At 39.7% G+C, this 15,699-nt stretch overlaps 1 protein-coding gene across 2 annotated transcripts in view; it reads left to right on the top strand.

Moving 5' to 3' along the window:
• EPSTI1 (epithelial stromal interaction 1) overlaps nucleotides 1-15,404 on the top strand; it is a 51,309-nt gene extending 35,905 nt beyond the window's left edge. For both annotated transcript variants that reach the window (XM_054839572.1, XM_054839564.1), the window contains 5 exons: nucleotides 3,002-3,085; nucleotides 5,887-5,960; nucleotides 7,483-7,588; nucleotides 13,323-13,355; nucleotides 14,815-15,404. In XM_054839572.1, the coding sequence (XP_054695547.1) occupies nucleotides 3,002-3,085; nucleotides 5,887-5,960; nucleotides 7,483-7,588; nucleotides 13,323-13,343 (285 nt within the window). In that variant the 3' untranslated portion in view covers nucleotides 13,344-13,355; nucleotides 14,815-15,404. The remainder of the gene's footprint in view (nucleotides 1-3,001; nucleotides 3,086-5,886; nucleotides 5,961-7,482; nucleotides 7,589-13,322; nucleotides 13,356-14,814) is intronic.
• The last annotated feature ends 295 nt before the right edge of the window (nucleotides 15,405-15,699 follow it).

The raw sequence follows: 15,699 nt of genomic DNA, 5'->3' as shown, positions 1-15,699 counted from the left end.
TAAGGTCAGATCAGAATCTTAAACGTGCTCTGTACCCATGAGTTGGTGGCAAGCTTTTGTGAAATCTCAACTAGTTCATGTCAATGGATGCTTTACTGCATTGAAAATCTAGACAGAGGAGAAGCTTATTTCTCACTGCATCCTAAAAGTGATTCCATAGACTGCTAGGGGACTTTGTCCCAGTCTGAATGAGCCTGGTAAGTATCAATGTAATTAGGAAATAGGTAAAGTATTGCATAAATTTCCTTATTCTAATTGCCTCAAAAAGGCTTTTTCACATATGATTAGTATCTTTATATCTAACCCAAGTTTTCTACTGATGTAAAAGCTTGCAGTGAGGAATATTAACCCTGAGACAGAAATATTTCTCCTTTAGGGAGGTTTGTAATTGAGGGAAGACAGAGAGCAGGCAGCCAAGTGAACAGAAATTGTTGTTACAAACAATGGTCCTTAGTCAGCAGAAACTTGGAAGTATCTAATCTGGACAACCCTCTGTTTGTTATGTACAACCTTGGACACCAACAGTTGAGTAAAGAGAGGGAAAGATTTACCTCCATATTTCCTCAGAAGCCTTGGAAATGTGCAAGACCCTCCTGTTACAGAAATTCCTGCAAACAGAATATATGACAGCTCTGTCTTGCCTCTAGTATCTCTTCCTACTTTTCAGTTGCATGAAAAAGGAAGGTGATACTCAACATAGGTTCCTTTTCCCTTTGATTCCTCAGGTCATTTTGTGTCTCTGAAAACCACAAAGATGTCTTAGCATGTATAGGCAGATTTATAGCTTGAAGGAGCCAACTTCTGCCCAGCATTGCTGGACAGAAGGTCAATTGCAGGAGAGTGGCTTTCAGACTGTCTTTTGTAGTCCTGGGCAGACAAGCAAGATGAAGGACTATGGGAAGGGAAAAAAAGATGTCTTGAAACCACTTCTACCTCCCTCTTGAAGCATCTGATGCTCCAAACAGTAGGGAGCTTGTTCTTTGATAGGGAAGACCCAGCTCTGCAGCCTTTTCTATGGTATGAACATGGAATTGCGAAGACAAGAGAGTTCATGTTCCCAGGACTGAGATTTCAGCACTTTGGTGTGGTGTCTTCGTATCTATACAGAAGTGGATAGAATGCTGAATTCTTTCAGGCATACAGGTCCTACTTTTAGCCTTTGCCTTCTACTTCATCTACCTGTGTGTGCTTTTCTTGTTCCAGTTTTTGTGTGGTTTCTTAATAGGTTAAACCAAATTACATACTCTAGTTCATCTTTGACTTCACCAATATCCAAGCAGACAGAATATATAGTTTATCTGTACTGGTTCTTATTAATATCAGCTGATGTTATACATGTCTTTTGTGTGGCAGCATTTCTATAACTTTGTGAATCAATTATTCACTTGCTTATAATGCAGCAATGCAGTTAGAAAAATGTCTTCCCGACCGGCTTGGATGAGGTACAGCCTATAGGCACAGCCTCCATGCTCTGTGTAAGGAATCTGAAGCACATAACCAATGAGTTGTTAACCAAACGTGGTGTTGTACCAAAATGCTAAAGCAGTGAGAAAATTTGAACTCTAATTTTTGTGTTATCTTGGACTTGTCCTTCGTCTAGAGTAATTGAAAGATTCAGGAACAATGTATTTGAAATTGTGAAGTGTTTTAATCTTAGGAAGTGCCTGACATGCATGTTAAAGAGTAGTCATATATATGTATATATATGTATGTGATTTTTTAAATTTTAAATTCATGTTCTAAAAAAAAGTTGGGACAATGTAACATTGATAATTTTTTTCCCCTCAAATCATTTCTTTGATAGTGATATTAATTTAGCACACCTAGTTCAAATATCAGGGTGAAATATTGCTTGATGTGCATGAACAAATTTGACTTCTTCAGAGTGACTCTGTCATTGGTGACTTTTTTGGCCCACTTATTTAATCAGACTCATAATTAATTTTAATCCTGTCTTTCAAAGTGTTACCAATCCTGTGTAGACATTTATTGTCTTCCAACTTGATTAACATACACTCCACACAATTTTCCAAGCCATTATGGAGAGTAATGAATAATATTGGACCCAGAATGAGTCTCCCTGGACACATGTAACAACTCCTCCCAACTCAAAATTGAGCTATTAATAATTGCTTTCTCTATTCAGTCTTTTTAGCAAATTATGTGCCTGTCGTTTTAATGGTGTCATTCTGCATGCGTATATCAAGTTTCAGGAACATCGTGTAGACCTGTAACAAATTCCTCACTAAAATCAAACCTGCACACTTCTTGTATTAAAATATACTGGCTTATTATTTACTGTGCTACACTCTGTCCCTGCTCAAAGACTTTGCAGTGTAAGTTCCCATGTATAAGATCCTAAGGATCCTATAAGATCCTAATGGTAGGCTGGCTCTTTGCTAAGAACTACATCTTGTGAAAGACCAGGACTAGTTATTGTAATGAAAACCCACACAGTTGAATACTTTATTCATGATGTGTAGTTCAGATTTTGAGTTCTCTTGACTGCCCCACAAATAATATAGCAGACTTGATCTCTCAGCTTCTGTTGCCCTACCTCCACAAATGCCTTTCCAACACTCCTGTGGAAATAATCATGGGTTCCTCTCTGTTACCACAGCTCCCTTCTGCTTTGTTATCTTGGTAATATTTTCAGTACTTTTCTTTCTTCCCGGAATACCCCATCTCACTGTCATATATCCTGATTGTGTTTTCTGACTGCTCGGGGTATCTTTATGCTTGCCACTGGGACACAGACTAGTATATGCTGTGGCTGCCTTGTTGTGATGTGCAGGTGGACATTCGGCCAAACCGAAGAACGGAGAGGCTTTAGACCACTTCTTGTTTAAATTCTGGTCTTGAGACTAATCTAGTTTTTAAGTAAATGGGATCATTCAACTGTTTCTGTTAATTACCTGTATAAAGATTTGGGAATAAGGTTTGGGATTTTGGTCCCCCCTCTCCCCACACCAATATGTTTATATCCTCTGCTGAACAACAGACTAGGAGCCATACTTACAAGCAAGCTCTTCGAGAGGATGAAAACAGAAGATTGGAGGAAATGAAGCAAGAACAACGGAGGAAGGTAATTATACATTAACAGTTTGCATATTGTATCATTTTTGCATGCTGTGAAACCGATTAGATACATTGATTACTTGTAGCCTACGCACAGAGCTTCTCTTTAGCAAAAGTGATTTAGTCACTGTTTTCAAATATTGTGAGAGATGAGGCAAGCTGTAAAATTTGGACAGGGACAGGACAGTTATCTTCTGGGTTCAAGGCTATTTGCATCTGGATGACTAGCTCCTGTTTGCCTCTCCATTTGAACAATTGTGCGGAGCATTTTTTGACCACAGCACCCAATTTCTTAGGCTAAGGAAACCAATTTCCTCTCTTTCAGGCAGAAGTAATCTTACTGAGATATTCATGATGATCTCAGACTCTGAATAGTGTCTTTCTAGAGAACGGAGGCCTGTGTGCCCTGCCTTCCAAAATTGGGATGTGGAAGCACTCAGATTTGCTGTTAAGTCTGTATGCTTCTCTGCTCCTTTGCTAGCCACTTAAATGAAGAGTTTTGAATCATCTAAAAAGCAGGCATGCCATAACCGCGAGTTTGAACTCCATCTTCTGCATATGCAGCACACATTGCCTGAAATGCGTCTGAACCGCTGTAGTCCCTCTGGCACAGATCTGGGTACCATATCCACATAAAGTTCATTTACGCAAGGCAATGGCACTGTACTAAGGTACTAAGTTGTCTGTCTTGTCGCCGGCTCTGACTGTGCAAGTAAGGGGAGGGCAGCATTTGAAAATCATATTAGCAAATCAGCTGAAAACATATTAGCAAATACTCAGCCTCTTGTTACGCCTCTGCTGGTACTAATACCCAAATTAATGTTAGACTGCTTCCCCAGTAGCATATTCTTAAGTAGCACAACAAATTCCATGCGGTGAGTTTCTAATAGAGCTGGACAAGTGACTCAGCCCCCCTCAAGGATATCTTTATTTAAATGTTGGGGATAAGTGTCCTTATTTCATAGTATTCTAGCAACCAGGATACTGGAAACAAAAAGGTCGGGGAAAAGGAGGCTTTTAATTGCTTTCCCATTAGGTATATGCTGATTCCCAGGAATTATACAGAGGAAAAATGTTTGAAAGCTACTCCTGACACATGTAGGGCCTGTAGCTCTTGTATTCTTCACGTTTATTCCTCCATAGAGAAAATAACTATAGATGTGAATTAGCATGCACCTACTTTATGAATTTGGTTTAAGGGACTCATGTAGAGCTTTAGACTCTTTACCGATTTCCAGAGATTGCTAAGAAGATGATGGCTGCTTCTAAGGCTGCTCTTTCTTGGTGCATGGTTCCAAGTGCTCCTCGCCTTCACAGCCGCTGCTACCTATTGCGCAGAGTAATGCACTACTTACAAACCTACTGTAAATAATATGTATTTTAAAGGCTCCAATAATTGTCCCTCAGATATATGTTGGCTCGTTTCTACTTCAAACTGATATTTATTAAAGTAATTGTGAATTCTGTCTTGTGTGTACCTCCTAGCACAGTGTAGCTATAAAACGTATAGGTATTGTCAGTTTCTTTTTTTTTCCAGAACAGGTTTTAGTATGTATTGCTTGATTTAGAAATTTTCAGTACGCTTTGAACACTGCAATATACACACAATATATTTCAGAATGTTACTCCAAGAGAGGACTCAGCATATTGGAAAGTCAGATACTGGGTTTTAATTTTCAGGTTGAATAGTTATTTAAAACAGTGAAAATTAAGGTTGGCTTTTTTATTTCTTAATCCTGTTTCTTCTTTTAGGGCTAGACAAATATTGATACACAACACATTCGCAGTTATTGATTTTCTTCATACATTTATTGCATAGTTTTTATTTAATGTTCCACTTAAATTGATTTTTTTAAAAAAAACTTTTGTGGTTCCATTCAGTTATTGAAGCTTTTATCTAACCGCATCATTTTATTTTAGTTTCTATTCCTACTGCTGCTCAGTTGCTATGGAAAATATGAAAGATGGGTCTGTTCCTATCCCTTCCCCCCCACCCTGCAAGCCAAATTTTCTTTGCAGAAAAATCTGCCTCTTCCATTCTTGGGTGCATTGCAGGGAGGAAGAGCCAGACAAACAAGCACGCATGCAGAGCAGAGTCATACAAGCTGTGTTTCTTTGCAGTCCTGACTAAAATTGCATAAGTAAACCCTCCTCTGAAAAGAATTCCCTTTGACACTGTTTATATACCTTAATATTACATAATGTAAGGACAGCAGGCTGCTGCAACGCTGGGAGCTGGCGCACGCTTTCCCCACACCAACAGGTGCCATTTGCCCTTCCCTCACCCTTTGGGGAGCCCCAGGGAGCTGGAGGTGACACACCATGCCACATACCCCCGATCTTGTCTTCTCCTCACGCCCCACGGAGGCAGGAGGTGAAGGACATGACTCCTTCGTACCCTATGGGCGTGATGGCTGCGTCTGCTCCTGCTAGATGACTTCGGCTTTCTTTCCCCTTGGACCCACAGGGAGATTCAAACCCGTGGGTTGGGGCAAGGGGAGGCAGATTGGTGTCTGGCTTTTACCCCTTTAAATGTAGGACTGTAAATGTCTGAATCCTGTAACTTCCCACTTTTTAGGACACAAACAAAACTCATTCAGCGCAACAGTGAATGGAGAAATGAGCTCAGTTTTTGACATAGTGCTATCACATAAATAAAATGCTGTTGAGAGAAGTTCTGGGAATGACATATGGCTCTAGATGAAATTAACACCATGTGCAATTAATTGGGTTTGCAACATAGGTATGTTAATTAAAATTAAGTTTGTTGTTTGGTTGGTTGTTTTTTTTCACTTTTATCATTCCCAGGCTGAATTAATGGAATTTAAACAAAAGCAAGAAGAGGAAGCCAGGATGAGAGCACATCAAAACGAACAGAGGAGGTATGATGCAAAAATGCAGAATACACATTAATTGAATTCCTACCTGGAAAGAGTCTCAAAATTGCAGGCATTCATGCTTTAGAAGGCAATTGCAGTGAGGATCTCTGACCTCGCCTCTGGTTTAACTTTCCCTTCAAATCAGCTGCTAATATCCATCATTGCAACTGCTCACTGTAATGCAGTATGACCCAGAGTTCCTTTTTCACTTTATTTATCCTATCAGAGTAGGATACGGCATAGGGTAGAAACTATTAGTAGTTTCATGGGTAACTACTGGTACAGTAGTTTCAAATGAGAAACATTTTATTAATTTACTTCATTTTACTTTATTCGAGAATGAGCTACTTTGTCCATGCCACGTTTTGCAGTTGACTGTCGCTGAAGTTGACAGATCTAAAGGTGGGATTAGATACGGATCCAGGTCGAAGCTGTGGTGCAACAAGGCTTTCTGCAGCCGCATTGCTGCTCGCCCCAGGCTGTGCCCCACTGCTGTGCCCTCTCTGTGCTCAGCGGTTCTAATCTTGCACTTCTGTCACTTAACTGACTTTACGTTATCTTGAAGCACAGCTTTATTCTCAGGTTTGTTTTCTGCTGGTAAAAAGAAGCAATGTTCAGGCTCAAAAATAAAAACACCATTTGTTTCTTTTTTTTATACCATTAGGGAAATATTAAAAAAAAAAATTACTTCCATAGGCAACCACTCTCCATACTGTTTTCATTTCCTTTTTTTTCTCTAGCAAAGATACTGAGATAATTACCCATAGAAGTTAATGAGGGATTTTTGATTCAGTCCATCTCACATCCCTAGACAGAAATAATCCAGTATCTTGCATTTTACATCATTCTTACCAATAGCATTGTAAAACATTAAAACAACAGTCATGTCTAAGTATGTGTGTCAGTCCTAAGCATTAATAGGGGGGAAAAAGAAACAGTTTTTAGAAGGTTTTATAATATTTAAAACAGATTGAGGACAAGTGTATTTGTATGTTTGCATGCTTTCCAGACTGATAAAGCAGTACAAGAAAATGCTAGAGTTGATTTCAGAGCTGGATGGTAAGGAAAGTTGTCAGCTACACAAATTGTCTCTATTAGTAACAAGCTTAAGTGGTTTTTTTCACTGGCATTCGGAAATCAGTATTTCTAGAAACTCTTCTTGAGAACTGAAGGCAGAAAGACTACCTAAGCTGAATTGTTGCAATAACTCACCTCCCTGATAAGGTGGGTGGCAGTATGCAGGTCGTCTTTCTACAGAGAATTTTGATGCATTTCTCACAGCAGCCGAGGTATGCCTTTTAATCACAACAGACTGATCACAGGATAAGGATGCACCTAGTGAACTGAAGATGAAATCCATCCTATCTCATGCCAGCCCATGGTTATTCAGCACAGGCTTGAAAAACATAGGAAGATGGGTATTGAACTGAGAATAGGGAAAGCCACTCACAGAATGTTAAAATTCAAAAGTTTTTGAACTCCTCAGCTACCTTCAGTCATTATGCATTTTTTGTTGTATTTTAAGGGTAAATAATGCTTTCCTGGACCGACTCCAGAACAAAACACAACCAAATAGCATCAACCAACCTGGATATTCTGGGAGTCTGGACTACCTCAGTAACGGCGCCTGGGTAAGTTCTTTGGGCACAGAAAGTGAAAGCAATGGGATTGTTTAAAAGCTTGGTTTTTTCCCCAGATACTATTATGCGTCTGTGTGCATTTAGCCTGCCTGACAGAACTTACTGTCCTGGCTTGCTGCCTACAATAGCCTTTAAGAAGTGCAAGGTCCTGCACATGGGTTGGGGCAACCCCCAGTATCAATACAGGCTGGGGGATTACGGGATTGAGAGCAGCCCTGAGGAGAAGGACTTGGGGCTGTTGGTGGATGAAAAACTGGACATGAGCCAGCAGTGTGCACTCACAGCCCAGAAAGCCAACTGTATCCTGGGCTACATCAAAAGCACCGTGACCAGCAGGTCGAGGGAGGTGACCCTGCCCCTATGCTCTGCTCTTGTGAGACCCCACCTGGAGTACTGCATCCAGCTCTGGGGGCCCCAGTACAGGAGAGACATGGAGCTGTTGGAACAAGTCCAGAGGAGGGCCACGAAGCTGATCAGAGGGCTGGAGCACCTCTCCTATGAAGACGGGCTGAGAAAGTTGGGGTTGTTCAGCCTGGAGAAGAGAAGGCTCTGGGGAGACATAGCGACCTTTCAGTACCTGAAGGAGGTCTGCAGGAAATCTGGAGAGGGACTGTTTACAAGGGCATGGAGTGACAGGACAAGGGGTAATGCCTTTAAACTGGAAGAGGGTAGATTTAGATGAGATATTATGAAGAAATTCTTTACTGTGAGGGTGGTGAGGCACTGGCACAGGTTGCCCAGAGAAGCTGTGGCTGCCCCTGGATCCCTGGAAGTGTTCAAGGCCAGGTTGGATGGGGGTAACCTGGTCTAGTGGAGGGTGTCCCTGCCCATGGCAGGGGGGTTGGAACTAGATGATCTTTAAGGTCGCTTCCAACCCAAACCAGTGTATGATTCTATGATTCTATGAAATCCTGTCTTAAATATAGAAGCTATTCAAATGGGAGGAGGGAGGAACAGCTGCTCTTGCAGCAGAACTCAGTTGCTTTGCATGCAAGATACCTACTGCAAGGAACTGAATGCAAGGTACTTTATTAAGTTCAGAACAAGGATAGTGAAATCATAAGGGATTTTTTGAAAGTCTTTAAATGAAACATGTTTGGAAATGCTGTAAATATTTTAACATGATATTGAAAGTGGAGGGGAAAAAAACGTGAAAGGTACATCTGTTATTTTTCTACCCATATGAAATTATGACAGACCCAACCGTATCCAATTTAAAATGCATAGTATTTGTAAGGATTCTTTGAAGCACAGATATTTTGACTGTAGCGTATTAAACATCCATTAAATCTTTTCAGCTGTCCTAATGAGGCAGTAATATGACTGTTGTTTAGAATTGCACTCTTCAGTGTTAAAAAAATATTGTATTCCCATCATGGAAATTTCCATTAGGTTGAAATTCCATTGCTGAGAGGACCACAGTGCCAAAATGGAAGATTTACAAAGACTGAGCAGCAAAAGGAGGAGAGTCTAAGAGAATTCAGTGAATGTGCCAGTATAGAGAAAGATGTTTAGTTGATAATCAGCTTGAATTGGATTAGTTGGACTGTCTGGTGCAGATATGTATCTTGGCAGATGAATGCCGGGAAGACTTGGGTTCAAGCATCTACGAAGTCAAGGCATGATAAAGAAGCAGCTATTCTTGGTGCTGGAGTTTGCCAGATACTGGAACTGGAAAAAAAAAAGAGTGTCTTAATCACTACAAGCTTTGGGCAAGCCCTAGGCCATGGTGGAGGGTTTGGGAACCTGGGGCTGAGGCGGCCTTTGTGCGTAGCAGTTCTCTTGGTCTTGCTAAAAGGAAGCAGGACCTGCCAGCTCGACCTCCCATAAGGTCTGCAGACAGCTGCTCAGAGAACTAGTTGGTTAGGGGCTTTACTGGTAGGGCCTGTATCATGTGCCAGGAAATCCAGGAGCTGTTGGAAGCCAAACTACAGATGTCCAGGGTAGTAAAAGAGTATGAGTAAGAGAGCACTCTGTAAGGCAGACCTGAACCATCTCCTGAAGGATGGCATGTCTGCAGATAGGAGAATTAGAGACTTCAGGAAGGATAGAGCCAACCGATACCTAGTAAGGGGCAAAAAATAATGTCTGTTGGATGGGGTGTGATTAACAAAGGCAGCAAGGGCAGAAATTATTCTTTTTATTTCACTTTGTGTCCTTTATTCCAATTTGTAAACTGTTTCCTAATAAACTCGAAAGCAAGCCTGTGACACAGCCAAGATCCCTGATATCTATACTCAAGCATCTCCATCAGAGTGCCTGCTGTCACCACTGAAAACCATGTCATCGTGTGCAGAGGGAGCAAGGTTTTGCCTTTAGCCAGATGCCATATGTCCTCTTCCACAGCACAGGTGTTGGTACCACCAAACAAGTGCGCTCAGCCCAGACACAGTTTTAACAACAGACAGCTCTGTGATGTATGCAGTCAATCTATGCTTTTTTTAAAATGTATATATTCAACAAATGCATCAACACAAATGCAATAAAACCCTGTATGTAGAAGTGATAAATTTCCTACTCTAATGTTTACTTAATGGCTCCCAAGGAGCCTGCCTTCTGTTGGGTAATACTAGATTATCCATTTTTCCTTTATGCTATGATGTGAGATTAGAAGACTAAACAAAGAATAAACTATGAAAGAATATGTCATCATGGAGGGGAATTAAAAATGGGTATTGGTAACAAGAGCAAGAAAAAAAAACACCTCTCAAAAGAGAGGCTGGAGGCTGCAACCTCAGTGTCTTTGATTATACCGAGATTCTTCTCCCTTCCTTTGGGATTTTCAGCAAAAAAAGCTGAACTCCAGGTGGGGCTTATGAGTCACATAGTCTGCAGTGTGGTGTTTTACATTACAAGGGAGCTAACAGAAGCAGGTCAGACTATATACTAAGATTAAAAGAAATGAAAAAGGTTCTCAAAGTTAACACCTGCAGGTAATTTTTGAGCCTGCTCCATCTGTGCAGTGACACTGAAGAGGAAATATTTGTTCTCTTTGCCACTTCTTTTTGTCCTGATTGAACTCTTTATAGTCACAAGGGTTTCACACTTACAGAAACTGAACATCGTGCTGTGTTATCAATCTATCTGCTGTATTTTTCATTATTATTTCTATTAGCCTGGTTTCCCAAGGAAATGAAGTTTGTATGATCATGCTGTCTGTCTACATGTAATAAGGTTTTCAACCTGCTGGCCAATCTTAGTCAAATTTAAAAGGGATTTTAAGTCTCAAAGATAATTAAGTTTCTACGCATTTCATGAGAGGCAATGGCTGGGGAGAGGAGAGACACCAAAACAGTGCCCCACTCCAAGGGGTGGTGGGAAGGACCTGGGCAATCCACACATCGACCGGCTGCAGCCCTCTGGCCGATCAGTGTGGGCACAGCTCCAGAGCAGCTGCAGCTCTGCCTTGCTTTCCTGGGGGCTAGGAGAGGCAAAAGGGGACGTGGATATCCCAGGGGACATGGAGAGGAGAAGGGGAAGGCAAATTTATTGTGTGTGTCTGGGCAGGGGGGGAGAAGAACAGTTGCATTGCCCAATTGTCCCCTAATCAATAGGAAACTAGTTTTCATTAATTCATCTGCCCTCCAGACATCTTCTGTTTTATTAGGAATATTTATAAGCTATTATTTCAAGAAGCATCTTCATGAAAGTAATCTTTTCTCTCTTTTTGGTTATAAATGCGAGGGCACTCTCTGGGTGGTTGTGTGGTTTCCTTTTTTAATGGGAAGACAAATTAATGAATTTCCACTTCTCTCTGTGAGCTACTGCACCCTTGAGGGAGCATCAAGTCTTGTATATTATCAAGAAAGTTTTTATGTCCTTTGGGCTGCCATTGTCTCTAACATAAGGATAAACCTTTTAGGATAGGAGGGTAAAAAAATAACAGTTGTCATTTTGACATCAAGGTTTAATCACTAAGATTTAATCCTTACTTAGCTGGGATGTATGACTGAGTATCTGTTCACTGTAATGGCACAAATGATTAGTTTTCGTTAAATATTAAAACACTTCTATGTTTACAGAAGAATAACTTTAAAACAGTTGCACATTTGTATATTCACTCCCTTACGAGATTTGTCCATGTTCAATTACAGAGGGATTTGCAGAGGCCAAGTGCTAATGCATGGCAAGCCTGTAACAAAGCCCTTGTTTATTTTTGACGTGGAAATGGAGCACTGTCAAGGACCCTTTTGTCTATTCTATTAATGGGGAGAGGTCACATGGTGAATAGATGATATTTATATGTCTACTCTTCTTTAATGAAATACTAGTTGTCTTGTTGAAACTCTCTGAGCTATAGTAGCTATAGTTGCAGAAAGCAATATGACATTACACCTTCCCGTTTCATGTCCCCATTACACCTGGTGTCATGCATAAGAATGAGAAATGCTCTTTTGGACGCTGACTCTGCTCTTTTAGTGGATGCGTAATTCTAGATATTTGTTGTGGGAAGCAACTATACCCTGAATACACAGGTGCAGTGTGACAGGAAGCCACATTCTGTTCCTTTCCCATATGCAGAACAGGAACTGCATGGATGCTGGGTAAATCTGTTTTGAGGAAACATGATTTATAGATAAAAATATTTCAAATAAACATGGTTCATGGGTTAGCGCTTGGTTTACTTTTTGTAGCATGATCCATGGCAATGTTTCTTTTGAGTCTCAACCAACACTTGATTTATGCTATTTGCTACCAATTTGAGAGGGAGAATGTCATGAAGTTTACTGTTGAACCACAGCTCAAAGGTCCCTGAAGCTACAAGGCCAGCATGCATGCCTTGGTTTTCCATACAAATCCGTCTTTAATGAAGACTTTAATGAGCTTTTAGATGGGTGAGGCTGAACTAAAAATGCTGGTTTCCCATCGCAAAGAAAAAGCTTTTATTTAACATAGGAATATTGGGAATAGAATATTTGTGTAAGAAGGATCCAGAGTGCAATCTACAATGGTTATGTTTTTTTTAAATGAAGAATGTGGTTTGCTATCTTAGCTTTAACCAGGTTAGTCTATGTACAATCTCAGTTGGAAAGACTATTAAATATTTTCCTAAAACTGTTTTGTCATTTGGGGTTTTTTGTTTTTGTTTTTATTTTCCTTTAAATTGAGAGTAATGTGATTGTCTTTCCTGGCAGAATGATGGCAGAAAATAAACAAACTACTCAGCAGAAGTATCAGCATCAATATAGGGACCTCAGATGAGTAGGTCCAGGCATGCTGTAGCTGAGTTTAATGACTTACCTCTGACAAGGCAGTCAAACAGCATATGCAGATGTGTTCTGCCTGGTTTGAGTTGGAGCTCAATCATTCTTTCCTTTGCAAATCTCATCCTAAAAGAGAATAGTGGGAGTCTGGGGAAGAGTGGAAGAAACTTTTCATTCCTTCAAATTGTGTGAGATCAAGAAAGGATTGAGGCATCTGAAGATATTTGTAACACTTCTAGATTGATTTTTTCCAGCAAAAACAAGATATGTTTATCTCTTGAGTCGATACATCCTGCTATTCATATTGAGTTCAAATCGAAGAAATATTTATTGCTAGGACTGGAATCTTACAGAAGGTTTTACTTGGTTTTTTTAAAGTAGAGCTTCAAAAGACAGGAAAGGGCACCAAGTAATCAAGAAAGTTTCACACAACTGGATAACCATAATTCCTTGCATAAACATGTAATTGTACTGTACCTTGTACATTGTACTGTACAAATTTATTTTTTTCTTTAATCCAGGGGCCAAACTACTTGGAATAAAGGAGGAGAAAGGTAAGAATAATGAATTTTTTCATTCTTTTTAGTACCGATGCTGGTGTCAATGTAGCTTCATATTTGACATTTCATTATGACAGCTTATGTGGCTCAATTCTCAAGTAATATGAGAGGGAATCTTAAAATAAATGCTTTTCAGCTCTGTGTTTGGGGACACGCAATGGCGCATAGATATTCTGAAACAGATTCTGGTGAAGAACTGCAGAACCTGTATTTCAAGTCAGAGGAAGTGCTAACGGCATGGAAGGCATCTGCTCAGGGCGCAGTGCATTTGGTGCTAAAACCTCAATACAGCCACGTTCTCTGTGTCATGGACTGAATGAGTAGAATGTGGCTGGAAATGCAGGAGGTGACTCTGCAAATTTTCAGTGGTCTTAAGTGAAAGAGGATGACTTTTTCGTGGGCTGCGTTCTTCCTGCAATTTCCCATGAGCAAAAAGGGAGACTATTTGTATCAGTGGAGGCTGTCGGTAAAATACCACTATTGAATCGGTGAAATCTGGACCTTTGTTTTCAAATGACCTTTTCATAAGGCTCACTGCACCTATGTTCTTTTCTGAAAGGGGTTCCCTACCCTAATTCCCAGTTCCGATATAAAGATTTGTGCAGATCCTTTACTTCTAAGCTTGGAGAGATTTGAAGCAAGTTCAGGTACTGACACACATTATTCTTGCCTGAGGAGATGGCTTTGACATAATTCTTTTTTTGAAAGCTAGGATTTTATAAAGAGGAATTTAAAAAAATCAAACTTTAAAAAACACCTTGCTTTCAACCCTTCTCCCACAAATGCAGATATTCTTCTGCGAATTTCTTCCTCATTTTCTGCTCCAAGAGTTATTTTAGTATTTTTGCAGCAGGGTTGTATTCTGAAGGTGGTATCTAAATAATATTGTTGGCCTCCTATGAGTCGTCTTTTCAGTTTTATGAGGAGCAAAATTACTATTAAAAATTAACTCAAATTCACTAAAGAAATAACAATGAGTAGATAAAGGCAATTCCCCACAGGGCAAGAAATGACCGTCTTTTACAGCCCACAATGCTATTAGGTTTTGTAAACTGTGGGCAGCTGAAGGAGTTCAATGCATTGGATTCTTTGTTATTTCTCACAATATCTACAATACCAATAATATATTTACATATGAACTGTACAGGAATTATGGATGGGTGTACTTTTTTAAGCCTTGTTTTACTGTTGTTTTGAAAACACATTTCAGCTTGCTACATTAATATATTGTTCAAAGAGTTATTAATATGTCTGCAGATAATTAGGACATTTTGTGAATTAAATTTACGAAAAGATAGAAATCCCTTCATGAAGGCTTTACATAATTAAAAGCTAAAACCTGTCAGAAGAAAAGGGAGACTTTATTTTCCAGTAGAATTAATCCTAGAGAAGCTGATTTTTGTTTATGCTGCAAAAGATAATTTTTAATTCTGTTTTCTCCCTCTTGTTACAGGGTATTGGAGAAATATTAACTTTTATCCGGCCTTGGCCAAATGACCTTGTAAAAGCTCCAAGAAAGCGCTCTTTTATCATTGTGATTTTTTTTCTTACCCTGACTTCAGCTTCACACCCACTTCATGAGCAATCTGCAGAGACTGGTTTCTAGCTGTCATTATTCACGCATATTTGAAACAGCTGATTATGAAAGTCCTATTTAATTTTTAATAAGAGAATGTCATTTTTTTTTCATAAATTGTTTTGCCTTTTGCAGAATGTAATTATACCAGTCTTTGGGATCTCAGAAAAAGAAGACATTAGTGGCTGCAGAAGCTGCAGTAATATCTGTGTTTACTTGCTGCTCTATACCCAGCAAAAAAGGTCTCAGAGATTTGAACTAAAGAAGTAGGTAGGGGGTTTTCTTTTGGGATGGGAAGGAGAAGTGTCGCTGGTTTCAGGTTTTGTTTTGTTTTGGTGGGAATTTTGTGGAATTGTTTTACTATTGTATTCAACAGCAGACACTCAAGAAGAAACAGATGTATTGTAGACAGGATCTTTTAAATATGTTCTTAGAAAAATACAACACATGAAATAAATAAAACTTGAAATAACACTGAAATTTATTCGATCTCTCCCACATCTTTTGTAATCCATCAGTTTTTCACTTTGCCTATTTTACCTTGGTAACTTCTGTTACATGAGTGGGGAAAACTACTGCAAGGTTAGCTTTAGTTTCTTGCTTTTCTTTGTTCCTCTAGTCTAATGGAATTTAATTTATATCTCCCTGTTTCTGCAGACGACAACATTTAATGCTTTCCAGAAGTCAGATGCATGACTGAGATACTTCTAATGGAAAAGAAGGGTCCACAGTACATGTTAGATAAACCATGCAGAGAAGAAA

Source organism: Grus americana, chromosome 1, assembly GCF_028858705.1.
Source record: "Grus americana isolate bGruAme1 chromosome 1, bGruAme1.mat, whole genome shotgun sequence".
Lineage (NCBI taxonomy): Eukaryota > Metazoa > Chordata > Aves > Gruiformes > Gruidae > Grus > Grus americana.
The sequence above is the reverse complement of the archived record's forward strand: the minus strand, read 5'-3'. Positions and strand labels throughout refer to the sequence as shown.